General features: G+C 41.7%; 1 protein-coding gene and 1 pseudogene across 4 annotated transcripts in view; one reads left to right on the forward strand and one right to left on the reverse strand.

The window, feature by feature from the left end:
• The window catches only part of Rprd2 (regulation of nuclear pre-mRNA domain containing 2), a 61329-nt gene that overhangs the window by 37739 nt on the left and 6451 nt on the right, over positions 1 to 17139 (reverse strand). Inside the window, exon 2 of one of the 4 annotated variants that reach the window (XM_031374846.1) lies at positions 12035 to 12180. The exons of the other annotated variants lie outside the window; for them this stretch is intronic. Coding sequence (XP_031230706.1) covers positions 12035 to 12053 — 19 coding nt within the window. The 5' untranslated portion in view covers positions 12054 to 12180. The remainder of the gene's footprint in view (positions 1 to 12034; positions 12181 to 17139) is intronic. 4 annotated transcript variants of the gene reach the window in all.
• On the forward strand, positions 8230 to 9382 carry LOC116093427 (annotated as a pseudogene).

Here is a 17139-nt window from a genome sequence, read left to right on the forward strand (position 1 = left end):
AAAAAAAAAAAAAGAAAGAAAAGTACAATCCTTCCTAAGCTGTTGGTGTTCCAAAAATCAAAATATTTAACTGTTTACCGATGAATGAAATACTATTACATTATATATTCTCATATTTTAACAAGACTTTAAAAAAAAATCAGCTGGGTGTGTTGGCACATGCCTTTAATTCTAGCAGTTAGGAGGCGGAGACTCAGATCTCTGCGTTCAAGGCCAGCATGGTCTACAGAGTGAGTTTCAGGACAGACAGAGGTACACAGAGAGACCCTATCTCAAAAATAAGTAAGTGAATGAATAAATAAATAAATATTATGGGTGTTGTAATTAACAAACAATTTCAGATATTTTCAAGTCTAGTGTCACTTATGTAATGGTTGTAGAAACTAAGTCCTTAATAAGTTGATTTTTATATACATTGAAAAGGGGAACAATATTCAACCTAAAATTAAAAGTAGTAAAGTGCTACCAGGGGCCATCAAGATGGTTCACTGGGGAAAGGCTCTGGCTGCGAAGCCTGAGCACCTGAGTTAACTTGCCACGATTCACATGGTGGAAGGAAAAAGGCACCAAGTCATTTTCTGACCTCCACACATCTCCCTCCCTCCTTACTAGAGAGATGACTTAGTGGGTAATCTTCTTGCTGCAGAAGCATGAGGACTGAGTCTGATTTCACAGTACCCACAGAAAAGCTGGGGATGGCTAGGAATGCCTGTTACAGGGCACAGACATGTGGATCCCAAGAGCTTGTAGGAAAAATGGCTTATGGGAAAGACAAGTCCCAGTTTCAGTGAGAGAATACCTCAAGGGAAGAATGAGAGTAATAGAGAAAAACACCAGATGTGTTCCCCACACATATAAAGGTATACACACATATAGACCACACATATGAAAAAGAAAAACAGCCAGGCAGTGCTGGCGCACACCTTTAATCCCAGCACTTGGGAGGCAGAGGCAGGCGGATTTCTGAGTTCGAGGTCAGCCTGGTCTACAGAGTGAGTTCCAGGACAGCCGGGGCTATACAGAGAAACCCTGTCTCAAAAAAACAAAGAAAAAGAGGAAAAAAAAGAAAAGAAAAGAAAATGAGACACCAGTCCACCAAGATCCACTCAAGCTAAATCCAAACCACGCATGTAACTAGTATCCAATGGTAAGGCCTTCAAAAAATTTTTAAAAAATGGTTCAAATGCTAAATATAAACAAACAAAAACCTTAAAAAGTATGACAACCTTGAATCTTAATTTTCTTTATCTTCTACACCCCAAAATCGCTAGTCAAAAACTGAATTAAAAATCATTCATATACACCCTTTTTTGGCTTAATACTCCCCTCTCCACTTCTTCTCCCATTCCTCAACACCCTCCCCTAAAATATATTTACTTCTAGCTGGGTGTAATCCTACATGCTTTGAATTCCAGTACTCAGGAGGCAGAGGCAGGTAGATCTCCATGAGTCTGAGGCCATCCTACTCTACAGAGTGAGGTCTACAGTTATGACTACCTTGTTTAAACTGTCTCAATAACCACACACACACACACTCTCTACCTTATGCAGTCGAGTTATTTGCATTTAGGAAAATCGCAGGGGTCAGCATGGCCCCAACAATGGATGAGCCTCGCCCTGGGAAAACCACCATCTTGAGCATAGTAAGTACTCATCCTTCTCCCTTCCATTTAACGCCACACTCCGTTCTACATGCTAGCGTTTCCTTAGCTAAGGTCTAAAGTATTTGGAAGCACAATATCTTTATTGCCCCTCTACTTTTCACAGTGCTAAACACAAACTAAAGCTTTTCAACTTGAATTTGTCTCATCTGTTCTTCCCAAATTCCCTGCCAAAGATGCAGAGAACCCATCTTCTGAATTTTTCTCTCCTCCCACCAATCTTGTCAAGCTTGCCACATTCTACTTCCTGCCGGGCAGTGGTGGCGCACACCTTTAATCCCAGTGCTTGGGAGGCAGAGGCAGGTGGATCTCTGAGTTCGACGCCAGCCTGGTCTACAGAGTGAGTTCCAGGACAGCCAAGGCTACACAGAGAAACCCTGTCTCGAAAAACCAAAAAAAAAAAAAAAAAAAAAAAAAAAAAAAAAAAAAAAAAAAAAAAAAAAAAAAAAAAACAAACAAACATTCTACTTCCTAAATACTTCTAGATGATTTCTCCCTGTTTTAATTCGAACTTTCTTGGTCAGATTATGTAAGAGACTTCTAACGTTTCTTTCATTTTATTTGTGTCATTATGAAGTTCGGGCTGGCCTTGAACTCACTCTTATTTTTAGTAACCAATATCAGTTTCAGATACCGCACTTTGCAGTGCTCTTTTAACTAACACAACACAGGACTTTCCTCCTTTTATTTTGAGACAGGGTCTATGTAGCCCAGGCTGGTCTTAAATTATGTAATCGAGCATAGCCTTCAACTCCCGATCTTCCTGACTCCATTCCCAAGTGCTGTGCTTTGTAGATGGGAGTACACCTGGCTTCATAAAACACAATAATGTTGGTTATATAAAACAGAAGCACCTTTGTATCTTTCTCACTAACTCACTGCCTAGCTCCAGCTGTCCCGTAACTTAGTATGTCACTTAGGCCTTGCTTTGGCTCCCTTGATGCCAGGATTACATGCACATCATACTTCATTACTTTCATGGGTTTTTTGTTTGTTTGTTTTTGTTTTGTTTTGTTTTAAAAATAGTGCCTCACCAACTCTCCCAAGTTTCGCTCAAACTCTGAAATCTACCTGCCTCTGCTACCACAAAAGTCTTTTAATTATTCTGTCAACTATCCCTAATGTTACTTTCACCACAAATCCAACCCTCTTTACCACCCAGCCTAGGAAACTCCCCAACTCACTTTTCTCTATTGTAGTTACCTTCCAGACTTACAAGTCAAGAGTGCTGGGCCTGTCTCTCTCTTGGTGGTAGAGCCTTTCTTTGCCCAGCATTACAATGCCCCAGATTTAATCCCAGTACCCCTCTCATAACTCAGAGAATATGAACCTAATGAGAAGGAGAAAGAAAGAGAAAGAAAAAGAAAAAGAGGCATGATTGTTGGGCAATGGTTTTTGTGCACTGTGTATTTAGATGCTGATGCCTGTGCCCAAAGATCTGGTACCAGTCAGGATGTTGGCACTGTTAAGCATCTCCAGTCTCCATGTTGTGTAAAAACTGTTTTCCAGCACTGATTGGTTAATAAAGTGCTGATAAGCCAATAGCTGGGCAGGAAAGAATAAGGTGTGACTTCCAATCTCAAGAGAGGGTCTCTGGTGAGGACCAAAGAAAGAGATTCACCCTGAGGTCTCCAGGGGAGTTTCCATGAGAAGACAGATGAAGGAGGCCAGAGCAAAACCAAAATGGCAGGTAGCGGGACACATGGCTGCGTAGTATAGGCCAGGACGCCATAGAGGATTAGAACAGCTCAGAACCTTCCCAGCTTAGTGCCTGAAGCTTTTAGTACATATACCGGGTCTCCATATCATTTATTTAGGAGATAAAAGGAGTGACAGAAAAAAACCCTGAATTTACTTTACACAGGATTAGGGCATTCTTTCCTAAGTTAGCCAAGAGAAAATTAAAACTTCACTCTTAGTTTTTTCTCTTTTTGGAGACAGCATCATATAGCATACACTGGCCTCAAACTTATGAAGCCAGAAATGACCCTGAGCCGGGCGGTGGTGGTGCACGCCTTTAATCCCAGCGCTTGGGAGGCAGAGGCAGGTAGATTTCTGAGTTCGAGGCCAGCCTTGTCTACAGAGTGAGTTCCAGGACAGCCAGGGCTACACAGAGAAACCCTGTCTCGAAAAAACAAAAAAAAAAAACAAAACAAAAACAAACAAACAAACAAACAGAAATGACCCTGAATTCCTCTGCCTCCACTTAAAGTTTAGAAACTTTGAATGAACAAATGGTTCTGAGAGGACTATTTACTCAGAATGGAAGAAATGAAGCGGAAGACGCTCAAGTCCAGTGCAGAGGACAGCACACTCAGAACTGACTGTAAAGGTGACATTTCCAACATGGAAGGCAAACATGACGAGCCAAGCTTCAAACAGCTCAACTTAAATAGTTTGAAGATTTATTCTTTACTCTGAGATACTGTGCTTCTAATTCTAACAGTTTGTAAAACTGTAGTAATTAAACCAGCGGCAGCATTCTATGGTCTTTGGTAAAATAAACTGACAAACTTAAGATTTTACACATTAAAAAAAAGAAAAAAGAAAAACTACACTTGATAAAAATACTGCAGCAGGGACGACGATTGACTAGGGCTGGCCAGCAAGGTAACTCTGCCTACTGGCCAAGCAGCAGGCCACTGAGATCCTGTCTTTTACAAAGGGAACAAGGGAGTCTCCTTAGCAATTAAGGGCATTTGTTGCTCTTGCAGAGGACTTGGATTAGACTGTCAGCACAAACGCAGTGGTTCACAACTCCAGTTCAAGAGGTTCTGATGTCATCTTCTGACCTCTGTGGGCATCACATGCACACACTGCACATACATACACAGAGGCAAATAACTCAAACAAATAAATGAAAATAAATCTAAAAAAGCAAACCTAGGTTGTCAGTATCCCAGGATCACCAAGGATGCGCTCTAGAGGAAGGCCACCCAGTACACCCATCATATGAACATGCACACACAGAATTTTGTTGAGCACATCTGTAATCCTAGCACTAAAGTATCAAAGGCAGAGGAAGTGCTAATAGTTTTTGACCGACACGGGCTACATACATAGTTCCTAGTCTCAAAATCAAACATACAAACGGTAGCCTGCCCACATGTTGGCCCATATGGCCTTGTGTTCAATTCCTAGTGCCAGAGAGAAGGGGCCGGGGAGAGAGAGAGGTAGAGTTAAAGCGTAAGCAGGCAAGCAACCTCACTCAATAATAAGGTGCCTCCAAGCCTGGTGGCTGGAGCTCCAGATTTCCTGGAACCCACACAGTGGAAGGAGAGAATGAACTCTTGCAAGTTGTCCTCTCACCTCCACATACATGCCACAGCACAAGTGTACGCGGGCACGCACGAACACAAATAAGTAACTGTAGACATCCTGTGCCCAGTCTGATAAGTGTAGTTCTTACCCTTCATTAATAAAGCATCTTTCAGCAACATAAGGAACTGTGGGCTGCCCAACCAATACATCTACAACACAATTCCTACACCTAAGGCTCAGGGAAAATCATGAGAGAGGGGTAGAAAGATTTTAAGAGCCAGAAGCATAAGACATCTATTGCTAGATAGTGTCCTCTAAGTATGACAGGGAAAATGAACCAATAAAATCTTAGACAAATGCTTGCCTAAACAAGGCCAACATGATGACAACACAGTTGATATGCCAGGTTGAGCAGCAAAAATTCCCCATGGTCCCACCCCTAGATGAAGGGATACAGGTTGTGAGTGGCTACTGAGACAAGAAAAATTAGTTTTCTCCATGTATAAGAAGTCTAGTTCCGGGGCTGGCAAGATGGCTCAGCGGTTAAGAGCACTGACTGCTCTTCCGAAGGTCCTGAGTTCGGATCCCAGCAACCACATGGTGGCTCATGACCACCCATAATGAGATCTGACGCCCTCTTCTGGTGCGTCTGAAGACAGCTACGGTGAATTACACCGGAGCGAGCGCAACTGGAGCAAGAGGGACCGGAACGCAACTGGAGCGAGCGGGACTGGAGCGAGCGGTCTGGCAGAGATCCTGAGTTCAGTTCCCAGCAGCCACACACGATAGCTCACCGCCATGTGTACAGCTACAGTGTACTCATACACATAAATAAAATAAATCTTTAAAAAAAAAAAAAAAGAAGTCTAGTTCCAAATGACTAGTCCTAGACATGTACATAGGAGCAATGCTAACTGGAGTGAGTAGGTGTACATATATGTGAACATGCACAGACACACAATAATCAGAGACCAAGAATTTGGAGAGGGGCATGGGAGGAGTCTGGAGGAAAACAGGACTGGGAGTAATGTATGAAGTTGTTGTAGTGGTCTGAGTGTTTGGCCCGGAGAGTGACACTATTAGAATTGTGCCCTTGGAGGAAGTATGTCACTTTGGGGGTGGGCTTTGAGGTCTTCCTCTTAGCTGCCTGGAAGACAGTCTTCTCCTTTCTTTAGATTATGATGTAGAATTTTTGGCTCCTTCTCCAGCACCATGTCTGCCTGCACACTACCACGCTTCCTGCCATCTGCCATGATGATAACAGACTGAACCTCTGAACCTGTAAGCCAGCTCCAATTAAATGTTTGTCCCTTGTAAGAGTTTTCTTCGACATGGTGTCTCTTCTCAGCAATGGAAACCCTAACTAAGACAGTTGTCATAGATAGATAGATAGATAGATTGGTAGATAGATAGACAGACAGACAGATAGATAGACAGATAGACAGATATTAAGGTGCTGGTGTTACAGAATATGTGATCATACTGCCAATCCCCAAGATTGTGCTATTATTGAAAAAAAAAAACCTGTTTCTAGCTGTGGCATGGCTTAGTCCTTAGTACACACCTTTAATCTCAAACAATGAAAGTAAAGTTAGTTTGTAGAAGGGAGCAGCCATGTTTGAAAGTGGTGTGTAGTTGAGTGGCAGACAAGGTGATGGATCAGAGAAAGACTTGAGAGACCTGACAGAACAGATAGCCTAAGTCTCACCAGGAGAGGGGGAAGGGAAGCTTCTTGAGGGGCAATGCAGAGGAGGGGGAGGCAGTTCTACTGGGGAGTTTTACAGAGACCAGTTGAAGGAGAACAAGCTAGACACAGGTAAAGAAAGAACAAGCCAGAGAATGAATAGGAGAAGACTAGAGGGGGCTTGGGAGATGGCTCAGCACTTAAGAGCATTGACTGCTCTTCCAAAGGTCCTGAGTTCAATTCCCAGAAACTACATGGTAGCTCACAACCATCTGTAATGAGATCTGATGCCTTCTTCTGATGTGTCTGAAGACAGCTACAGTGTATTCATATACATAAAGTAAATAAAGAAAGAAAAAAGAGAAGACTAGAAGAGATCAACAGAGTTAGTTTGAGGCCAAGCAGAGCAATTCAGGAAAGGCCAACAGAGAGAAGCTAGATTGAATCAGTCAGCTTGGAGAGGAGTTTGAGTCATAACTGCAAGCTGATTCAGCCAGCCAGAGATCAGAAAGAACTAGGAAGAAGTGAGTTTATTCAGCAGTAATTCTCACAGGCTTGAAAACATTCTAGGCCTAGATAAGATTGTACAGAGGCTAGAAGCTTTGAGTACTTGGCCTCTGACTAAGGACATAAGCTTCCAAAGATGACAATTACATCAGTTAAATAAAAGATACTTTTACAGGCTGGATGGCTTTGAGATTAAGGACACTTGTTCTTGCATAGGATCCAGGTTCAGCTCCCAGCACCCACATGGTGGCTCACAACCATCTATAACTACAGTTCCTGGGAAACTGACACCCTCTCCTGACCTCTGCAAGACTCCTGGGTCAGATGTGGTACCCATATATACATGCAGGCAAATCACTCATACACGTAATAAGATTTTAAAAATTGTTTTTAAGTAAACAAACTCATTTTTAAAAGGGAAAAGGCTGGAGGATATGGCTCAGTGGTAGAATACTTGCTTGGCATGATAACATTGTTTGGACTCTCAATACCACTAAATAAATAATAAAATTTGAAATGTAAATTATGCCAGGCACGATAGCACAGGCCTTTAATTCCAGTTCTCTAGAGGCAAAGGCAATGGATTTCTATGTTCAAGGTCAGCCGGGCCTCCACAGTGACTTCCAGGCTAGAAAAAGCCACAGTGAACCTTGTCTCAAATAAATAAACAAACAAACAAATATATGGTAAATTACATTGCTCATAGTGGCATCTCTGTACTTGGAAGGTGGAAGTAGGAGTCACCAGTTCAAGGTCATCCTCAGCTACAGTGAGTCTGAAGACAGTTTGGGCTACATGAGAACCTGTCTCAGAAGAAAACAATGACAAAAAAGAAAAAAAATTATTTCTGTGAAACACTGTAAGTTTTTGTTTGGCTTTGGTTTTTGAGACAGTTTCTCTGTGTGGCCTTGGCTGTGCTAGAACTCTGAATGCTGGGATTAAAGGCATGTACCACTATGCCTGGGCAGTGCAACTTTTACCAAAGGGTAATTTTTATCTAATGAGTAACAAAAACTAGAAAGTGGGTGCTGAAGCCACTGTCGCTGAGCCTAGGCCACACTGCTGCTGCTCGCCTGTCACTACCCCCCGATCCTGCAACAAGATTCAAAGTCCAAGATGACAACCCTCAAGGACCAGCTGATTGTGAATCTTAAGGAAGAACAGGTCCCCAGAACAAGATTACAGTTGTTGGGGTTGGTGCTGTTGGCATGGCCTGTGCCATCAGTATCTTAATGAAGGACTTGGCAGATGAGCTTGCCCTTGTCGATGTCATGGGAGACAAGCTGAAGGGAGAGATGATGGATCTCCAGCATGACAGCCTCAAAACACCAAAAACTGTCTGCAGCAAAGACTATTGTGTAACTGCAAACTCCAAGCTGATCATCATCACAGAGGGGGCCCATCAGCAAGAGGGAGAGAGCCGACTCAATTTGTTCCATCGAAACGCTGAACATCTTCAAGTTCATCACTTCCAACATTGTGAAGCACAGTCCACATTGCAAACTGCTTATTGTCTCAAGTCCTGTGAATATCTTGACCTACATGGCTTGGAAAATCAGTGACTTTCCCAAAAGACAAGTTATTGGAAGTGGTTGCAATCTGGATTCAGCTCGGTTCCGTAACTTGATGGGAGAAAGGCTGGAGTTCACTCACTGAGCTGTCGTGGGTGGGTCCTGGGAGAGCACAGCGATTCCAGTGTGCCTATGTGGCGTGGTGTGAACGTTGCCAGCATCTCCCTGAAGTCTCTGAACCCAGAACTGGGCACTGATGCAGATAAGGAGCAGTGGAAGGAGGTTCACAAGCAGGTGGTTGACAGTCAGTATGAAGTGATCAAGCTGAGAGGTTACACAGACTGGGCCATTGGCCTCTCTGTGGCCGACTTGGCGGAGAACATAATGAAGAACCATAGGCAGGTGCATCCCATCTCCACCATGATTAAGCATCTCTATGGAATCAATGATGATGTCTTCCTCAGTGTCCCATATATTCTGGGACAAAATGGAATCTTGGATGTTGTGAAGGTGACACTGACTCCTGAGGAAGAGCCTGCCTGAAGAAGAGTGCAGATACCTTCTGGGGAATCCAGAAGGAGCTGTAGTCCTAAAGTCTTCCCAGTGTCCTAGCACTTCACTGTCCAGGCTGTAGCAGGGTTTCTATGGAGACCACACACTTCTCATCTGAGCTGTGGTTAGTACAGTGGTGTGGTGGTCTGGGGAAAAATCTCAGTTCCCACAGCTCTGCCCTGCTGCCAAGTGGTACTTGTGTAGTGGTAGCCTGGTTAGTGTGACAGTACCACTGTCTCTGAGACACACTGCCAACTGTGTTGCAGGCCTTGATCATCCTGTGAGCCTGCTGCATTGTTGCACTGCACACCTTCACCAAACATGCCAAGGCCAACAAGTTCCCAGTTAGTCATAACCTGGCTCCAATGTATAAGTCCATTATGCATACCTTGTATATAACTGTTCTACAGGATATTTTATGTGTTATATGTGTCTATAATGTACACTGCAATATTATGTGAAACTAAGATCTGCATATGGATGATGGAACCAACCACTCAAGTGTCATGCCAACGAAAACACCAAATAAAACTTGAACAGTGAAGAAAAAAAACCTAGAAAGTGAACTATGTCATGGGAGTAAAACAGAAGGAGACAGATCAAACTAACAGTAAAATTTAAAGCCAGTGCTTATCATTTATTTTATTTCATTAAAAAACATCTGTCACTAGCCTTGGTGACATGCCTTTAATCCTAGCACATGAGAGGCAGAAGCAGATGGAACTTCTGAGTATCAAGCTAGCCAGAGAGCCCCTGTTTCAAACAAAGCAAAAAACCTCTACTTCTCAACCCAGTGAGGTGCACAGCTATAATCCTAGTACTTAAGAGGTTGAGGCTGGAGAATCTAAGTTCAAGGCCATGCTAAGCTACACAGAGAAAGCCTGTCTTAGAAAAGTGGCACAGTATCTTATCCTGAGAGCTGTAACATTTCACAGCACAAACAGTTGCTTTCTGAGAGGAATAGCTGGTTTCTACTTCTTTCTGTACAAGATGTGTTTTATCTGTTCTCTAAGCAATCTCTGGGGTGTAGGAATCTGTAACACTACAAAACATCACCTACTGCTCCTTTCTGACAACAGATGACAAAAAGTCAGTCTAGCTGTTTGGGTTTTTGGTTTTGTTTTGTTTTTGTTTGTTGTTGTTGTTGTTGTTTTAATAATTCTTGGGTTGTTTTTACTAAAATCTTTGAGACCCTTCTACAAATTAAATTTCACATGCACTTAGCTCTCACCACTAAACATTTTTTGTTGTTGTTTTTAGACTTTTTAAAAAATTTATTTATTTATGTGTGTGCTTGTGGGGATTCATGGGTACCAGGTGTGTGTAGTACCTATACAGACCAGGTGAGTGCTCTAGACCTCCTGAAATTGGAATTACAGATAGCTATGAGCCATCAGCCTTGTGGGTGCTGAGAACCAAACATGGATCCTCTGGAGAGTAGCCATGCTCTAACCAGCCCCACAGCCAAATTTTTACAGTAATTCCAAATTTCCCTGCTAAACTTTTAGAAGCACCACTGTTAAATAATAATCACTTGGTTAACAAAAGCCTAAGAGGAAAAGTAATTTGGATATTAATTTGTAAATGACAGGAAGCCACATCACCAAACATAAATCAGCACAGCAGACATGGTGGTGCACACCTTTAATCCTGACTCAAGGCAGGCAGAAGCAGGCAGATCTCCAATGCATTCACTGAGTAGAAGCTGTTGCAGAGCTTAGTCATAAAGTTAGTGTTACATGGCTTTGGTTCCCAGCACATACATGGCCGCTCACAGCCATCAATAGTAACTCCATTTCCAGGACATCCAACATCCTCTTCTAACTTCTGTAAGCACCAGGCACCCATGTGGTACACACATATAAATGCAGGTAAAATACTCACACACATAGAATAAAATAAATCTAACAAACTGAGCTACATCACTTGCTCCTGATTTAAGTTTGTAAAAGATTATTCTGGCTGCTGCAGAAATAAAGATACCAGAAACAAGGAACATCCCATGGTGTCCTAAGAAATAAATATAATTTAAAAAGTTAAAAGCAAAAAGAACAGAAAACACTAAGTTCCTGAGCTAGAGTATGCCCGGTGAGTTAAGGGAACAATGTGGCTGGAAAACAGTTAAGATGGGCCTTCATTAGCAGACAGGTCAGAGTTCATGATGGGGTAGAGGCTAAAGGGATGTATTTAAAAGCAAGGCTTGTTGTTTACGTATATGGAACATGTCTTAGTGTGTACATGTGCCTGTGCATGAATGTGCCCTTGGAGGCCAGAGGACAGTATCAGATCTGTCAGAGCTAGAATGTCAGAAGACTGTGAGCCACCTGATGTGGGTGCTGGCATCTGAACTCGGGTCCTCTGGAAGGGCAACAGGCACCCTTACCCCCTGCTGAGCCAGCTCTCCCAGGCTTCCTTTTGAATGTCTGTATCACTTTTTTTTTTTAATCTCAGTGTATTAGGCTCATGGAGATACAGATAATATTTCTCTATGTTTCTTGGCAATGGTTCAAAAACATGAAGCACCTTTTTTCTTTCCCTTATGCTTCAGAATGGATCTCAGTGTGAGTAGTACTCCACCACTTACTTCAGAGCCAGTCCCTGCCCAAGCAGGAAACTTAATTATTATGTCTAGAATATATGAAGCATGTTTTCTGTTCTTGGTATATAGTCCAGCTGGCTGCAAATTCACAATCCTCATGTTTCAACTTCCCAGGTAATATGGTGACTTACACATTACCTGTGAATGCACTAAAACAAGGTCAAATGGTGAATTTTACAGCCATGAATTGTATCTCAAGGTATCTTAAAAAGCAGACATCCCAAAATTTAACATATTGAAAACTAAGTTTCTAATATACCTTTCAAAATTTGTTCCATTTGCAATCTTCACCAGCAACCACTAATTCTTTGTAGTCACTGAAGCAAAACTCAAAGACATTTCAGACAACTCTTCTTGCCCCACAACGAATCCATCCAAAAATCCATCCAAAACTATGTGACATTCCTGTATGGAACAGTTTTTATGACATTTATCACTCTTTATAATGAATATATACCAATAAAAGTAGTAAGTAAATCTTGTTGGCCAGGTGCCATGACTCTCCATTCAAATTCTGCACTCAGAAAGCTGAGTCTGGAAGACTGTTGCTAAGTTTGAGGCCAGCCTGGGTTACATAGTGAGTTCAAGGCCAGACTGGGCTATATAACACAATATTAACTAATATAAAGATCTGGTTAGCTAGGCAGTGGTGGCGCACACCTTTAATCCCAGCATTTGGGAGGTACTGACAGGTGGATTTCTGAGTTTGAGGCCAGCCTGGTCTACAGCGTGAGTTCCAGGACAGCCAGGCCTATACAGAGAAACCCTGTCTTGAAAAAAACAAAATAAACCAAACCAAACCAAACCAAACCAACTCCCCCACAAAAGATCTGGTTAGATCTACCTGGAAAACACAAGGTTAATCTAAGCCACTAACATTGTATACAGATTACACTAGTCATCTAACTAGTGTCCTTGTTTCTGCAGCAACCAGAATAACCTTTTACATACTTAAATCAGGGATAAGTGATGTAGCTCAGTTTGTTAGATTTATTTTATTCTATGTGTGTATTTTACCTGCATGTATATGTGTGTACCACATGGGTGCCTGGTGCTTACAGAAGTCAGAAGAGGTTGTTGGATCACCCCAAACTGAAGTTATTACTAATGGTTGTGAGCTACCATGTGAGTGCTGGGAACTGAAGTCACGTCCTCTGCAAGAGCAACAAGTACTCTTAACTGCTGAGCCATCTCTCCAGCCCCTACAGCTCAGTTTCTAGAATGCTTATGTAGCATCTACAATATCCTACATTCTATCACAGTCACACAGCAGTAAATCCTAACACTTGGGAGACAGAAAGATCAGTTTAAGATCTTTAAGGTTAGAAAGGAAGCCTGGGAGAGCTGGCTCAGCAGGGGGTAAGGGTGCCTGTTGCCCTTCCAGAGGACCCGAGTTCAGATGCCAGCACCCACATCAGGTGGCTCACAGTCTTCTGACATTCTAGCTCTGACAGATCTGATACTGTCCTCTGGCCTCCAAGGGCACATTCATGCACAGGCACATGTACACACTAAGACATGTTCCATATACGTAAACAACAAGCCTTGCTTTTAAATACATCCCTTTAGCCTCTACCCCATCATGAACTCTGACCTGTCTGCTAATGAAGGCCCATCTTAACTGTTTTCCAGCCACATTGTTCCCTTAACTCACCGGGCATACTCTAGCTCAGGAACTTAGTGTTTTCTGTTCTTTTGGTTTTTAACTTTTGCTTATTGTATTTATTTTTGCAAGAATGTGTGTGCTATGGGATGTATGTGGACAGAGCACAGAAGTTGGTTCTCTCCTCTTACCACGTGGGTCCTAGGGACAGAACTTCGGTTGTCAGCTGGCCACCTTCCTGGCTGTTATGAACACTTCTGACTTGCTGTCTTACTCAAATGTTGCTTCTCAGTTTCCTTACCACTTATCTGGTAGTCCAAACCTCCCTAACACTCTGTATTCTTTCTGTTTTATAGCATTTACCACCTTGTAACAGATTTAATAAGTTATTTAATCACTTTATCTGTTGTCTGTCTTACCTCCCTAGAGTTAAGCTGTCTGCCAGAAAAATGCTTTGCCCACTTTGTTCACCTGCTATACTAGCAGTGTCTAGACAGTACCTGGCATAGTAGGTGTTCTGTAAGTATTTATTTGTTGATTGCTAACAGACCTAGAATGCAGCTAGAGGGGGAATAAATCTCCTTTCTATAGCACAGTAAGGTACCTATGCTCAACAACTATATTTCAAAACAGCTAACAGCAGTTTTTCTGTTCCTTTTTAAAGATTCCTTTTTATTGTTTGTATATCTGGGCCATGTGTGTGCTGGTTCCTAGAGGCCAGAACAGGGCTGAGTTCAGGTGTTTGTGAGAGACCCAATATAGTTTCTGCAACCCACACTTGGTTCTCATGATAGAGCAACAAGTGTTCATAACTGCTGAGCCATCTTTCCAGCCTCTTGGAAAGGATTTTCAATGTTCCAAATGCAAAAGAATGACATCTGAGGCATCACAAAAGCAACTACGTCATGTATTCATTACCTACTATATGAATGCACTGAAATGTCACACTGTATCTATGAATTTGTACAATTACTACTTGTCAATTAAAAATAAAAATAGAGCTAGACAAGGTGATGCACACCTTTAATCCCACACTCTGGAGGCAGAGACAGGTAGAGGCCAACTTGGTCTACGGACTGAGTTCCAAGACAGACAAAGCTACACAGACAAACCATATCTCCAGAAAATAAACAAAAACAGGAACAGACCAAGAGATGGCTCAGCAGTCAAGAGCACAAGCTTATCTTCCAGAGGATTCAAGTTCAGGTCCCAGCATCCATATGGTAGTTCACAAATATCTGTAATTCCAGTTCCAGAAGATCCAATGTCCTTGTCTGGCCTCCAGAGATAACAGGCACACATGTGGTACAAATGCACACATGTAGATAAATACTCAAACACATAAAAAAAAAAAATCTTTAAATACAAATATATCACACTATACCAAACATATACAGTTATTTATAATTTTAAATGCGTTGGAAATTATTATTGGGGAAGTAGATATAAAGTGAAATGACTTATAAGTGAAAGTATCTTGCAGCTGGATGCTGTGGTCACTCCTCTCAGTCTAGCTGCTTAGGAGGCAAGAGGATCTTGAGCTGAACAAAGCCTAGACAACACCCCATCTCAAAACACAAAGTATTTCATAACGAAGTTGAAGGCAGTACTTGCTTCACTTGTATTATCACATAAACACTGTGTATCTATGGTTATACTGCAGTACTCTTCAAATCTAGCCTGAATACTGCTACAATACATAGATTACAAATAAGGTAAATAGTTAAGGGAAAAGCGACATTTCAGAAACCAGACAGAAAATGGTTCTGGATCTTTGATTCAGTATCATTATCAAAGGTAAGCTAGCAGGCTGAGTTAGCTCAGTGGTACCATAGGCCACATACCTGGCACCGCGACATTCTAGGCGCAATCCTAAGCACTTTTACCCCACAAAATATATGTGATTGCAGACTGAACTCCCTACTGACCAGCATGCTCTCCAAACACTATGTGACCAAGCCTTGCTTTTGTTGTTTAATGTAAATAAACCTCACATTCAGAGAGGCTTTTATTAGTACACAGCTTAAGTATGTTCAATTTGCTTTTCCTATTTTATTAGGTTAAAAACAAACATGATTTTCAAAACATCAAATAATTATTTTTATCACAGCGGGGGAATAAAAAAACAAAAACAAAAGAACAAAAAAACTAAAACCTCAAGGGTAGAAAGAGGGTCCTGGGTTCCTCTGTAAGGCCCACTTTGGAACCTGAAGTTTAAACTAAGAAATCACTGCATAGCTCAAAGAAGCAAACAAGCAAGCAAGCAAGCAAACAACAACAAAAATATGAAAACGCCACCCACATGGCAGCTCACCTGTATCCAGTTCTAGGGGATCCAACACTTTCCTGGCTAGGCAAGCACCAGGCCTTCAAGTGGTGTACACACACACACACACACACACACACACACACACACACACACACTCACACACACAACATTCATATATATAAAATAAAAATTAAAATTTCAACATTCTCCACAAACAAACAAGTATTTGAGGAAATAACATTCACCTTGGTTTGAACTTTATATACAATATAAATATACAACTATACAGTAAGAACACAAGTACGTACAATTTAGGTTCTCGGGGTATAGTGGTGAAGGTTCGTACCTTTAATCCCAGCACTTAACACTTAGGAGGCTGAAGCAGGAGGATCTCTAAGTAAGTTTAGCCTCCTGGTCTTCTTTTTTTTTTTTTTTAAGATTTATCTATTTACTATATGTAAGTACACTGTAGCTGTTTTCAGACACACCAGAAGAGGGCATCAGATTTCATTACAGATGGTTGTGAGCCACTATGTGGTTGCTGGGATTTGAAGAGCAGTCAGTGAGCTTAACCGCTGAGGCATCTCTCCAGCCCTGTCCCGGTCTTCATAGTAAGTTTCATAACAGCCAACAACACACAGTTCAACCCTGGGTTTTGTTGTTTTATTAGGCATAGTACTACACACCTATAATCCCAACATTGGAAGCAGAAAAATAAGGAATGCAAGGTCAGTCTGAAACACATGAAACCCTAAAAGATTAAAATACAAGAAAAAGAAACAATAACTCAACATTCTAGCTAGTCTACATGGCCTAGGCTTGAATGATAAGCAAATTATCAAGAGTTTTCTGCATTACAGAATATTTTATGGGGCTGCAGAGATGGCTCAGAGGTTCAGAGCGCTGACTGCTCTTCCAGAGGTCCTGAGTTCAATTCCCAGCAACCACACGGTGGCTCACAACCATCTGTAATGAGATCTGGTACCCTCTTCTGGTGTGCAGGCATATATGGAGACAGAACACTGTACACAATAAATAGGTAAATCTTAAAAAAAAAAAAAAAAAAAGAAAGAAAGAAAAAAAGAAAGAGGGAGGCAGAGGCAGGTGGATTTCTGAGTTCGAGGCAAGCCCAGTCTACAGAGTGAGTTCCAGAGCTATACAGAGAAACCCTGTCTTGAAACACCAAAAATAAAATAAAATAAAATAAAATAAGAAAGAAAGAGAAAGAAAGAAATATTGTACGAGTAAGAAAGGCCATGTAGTATATACAGTGGCTGAAAATGCCTGGTTTAACTCTGGTTTTCATACCTATTAGCTATGTAACCAGGGCAAGCTAAATAACCTCTCTGTTCCTGTTTTCTCAAATGTAAAGTGGATCTCATAATAACACCTACTTTTAAGAATTATTCCAACTCTTGCCGGGTGTTAGTGGTGCACGCCTTTAATCCCAGCACTTGGGAGGCAGAGGCAGGCGGATTTCTGAGTTCGAGGC

The sequence above is a fragment of the Mastomys coucha genome, unplaced genomic scaffold, assembly GCF_008632895.1.
Source record: "Mastomys coucha isolate ucsf_1 unplaced genomic scaffold, UCSF_Mcou_1 pScaffold16, whole genome shotgun sequence".
Lineage (NCBI taxonomy): Eukaryota > Metazoa > Chordata > Mammalia > Rodentia > Muridae > Mastomys > Mastomys coucha.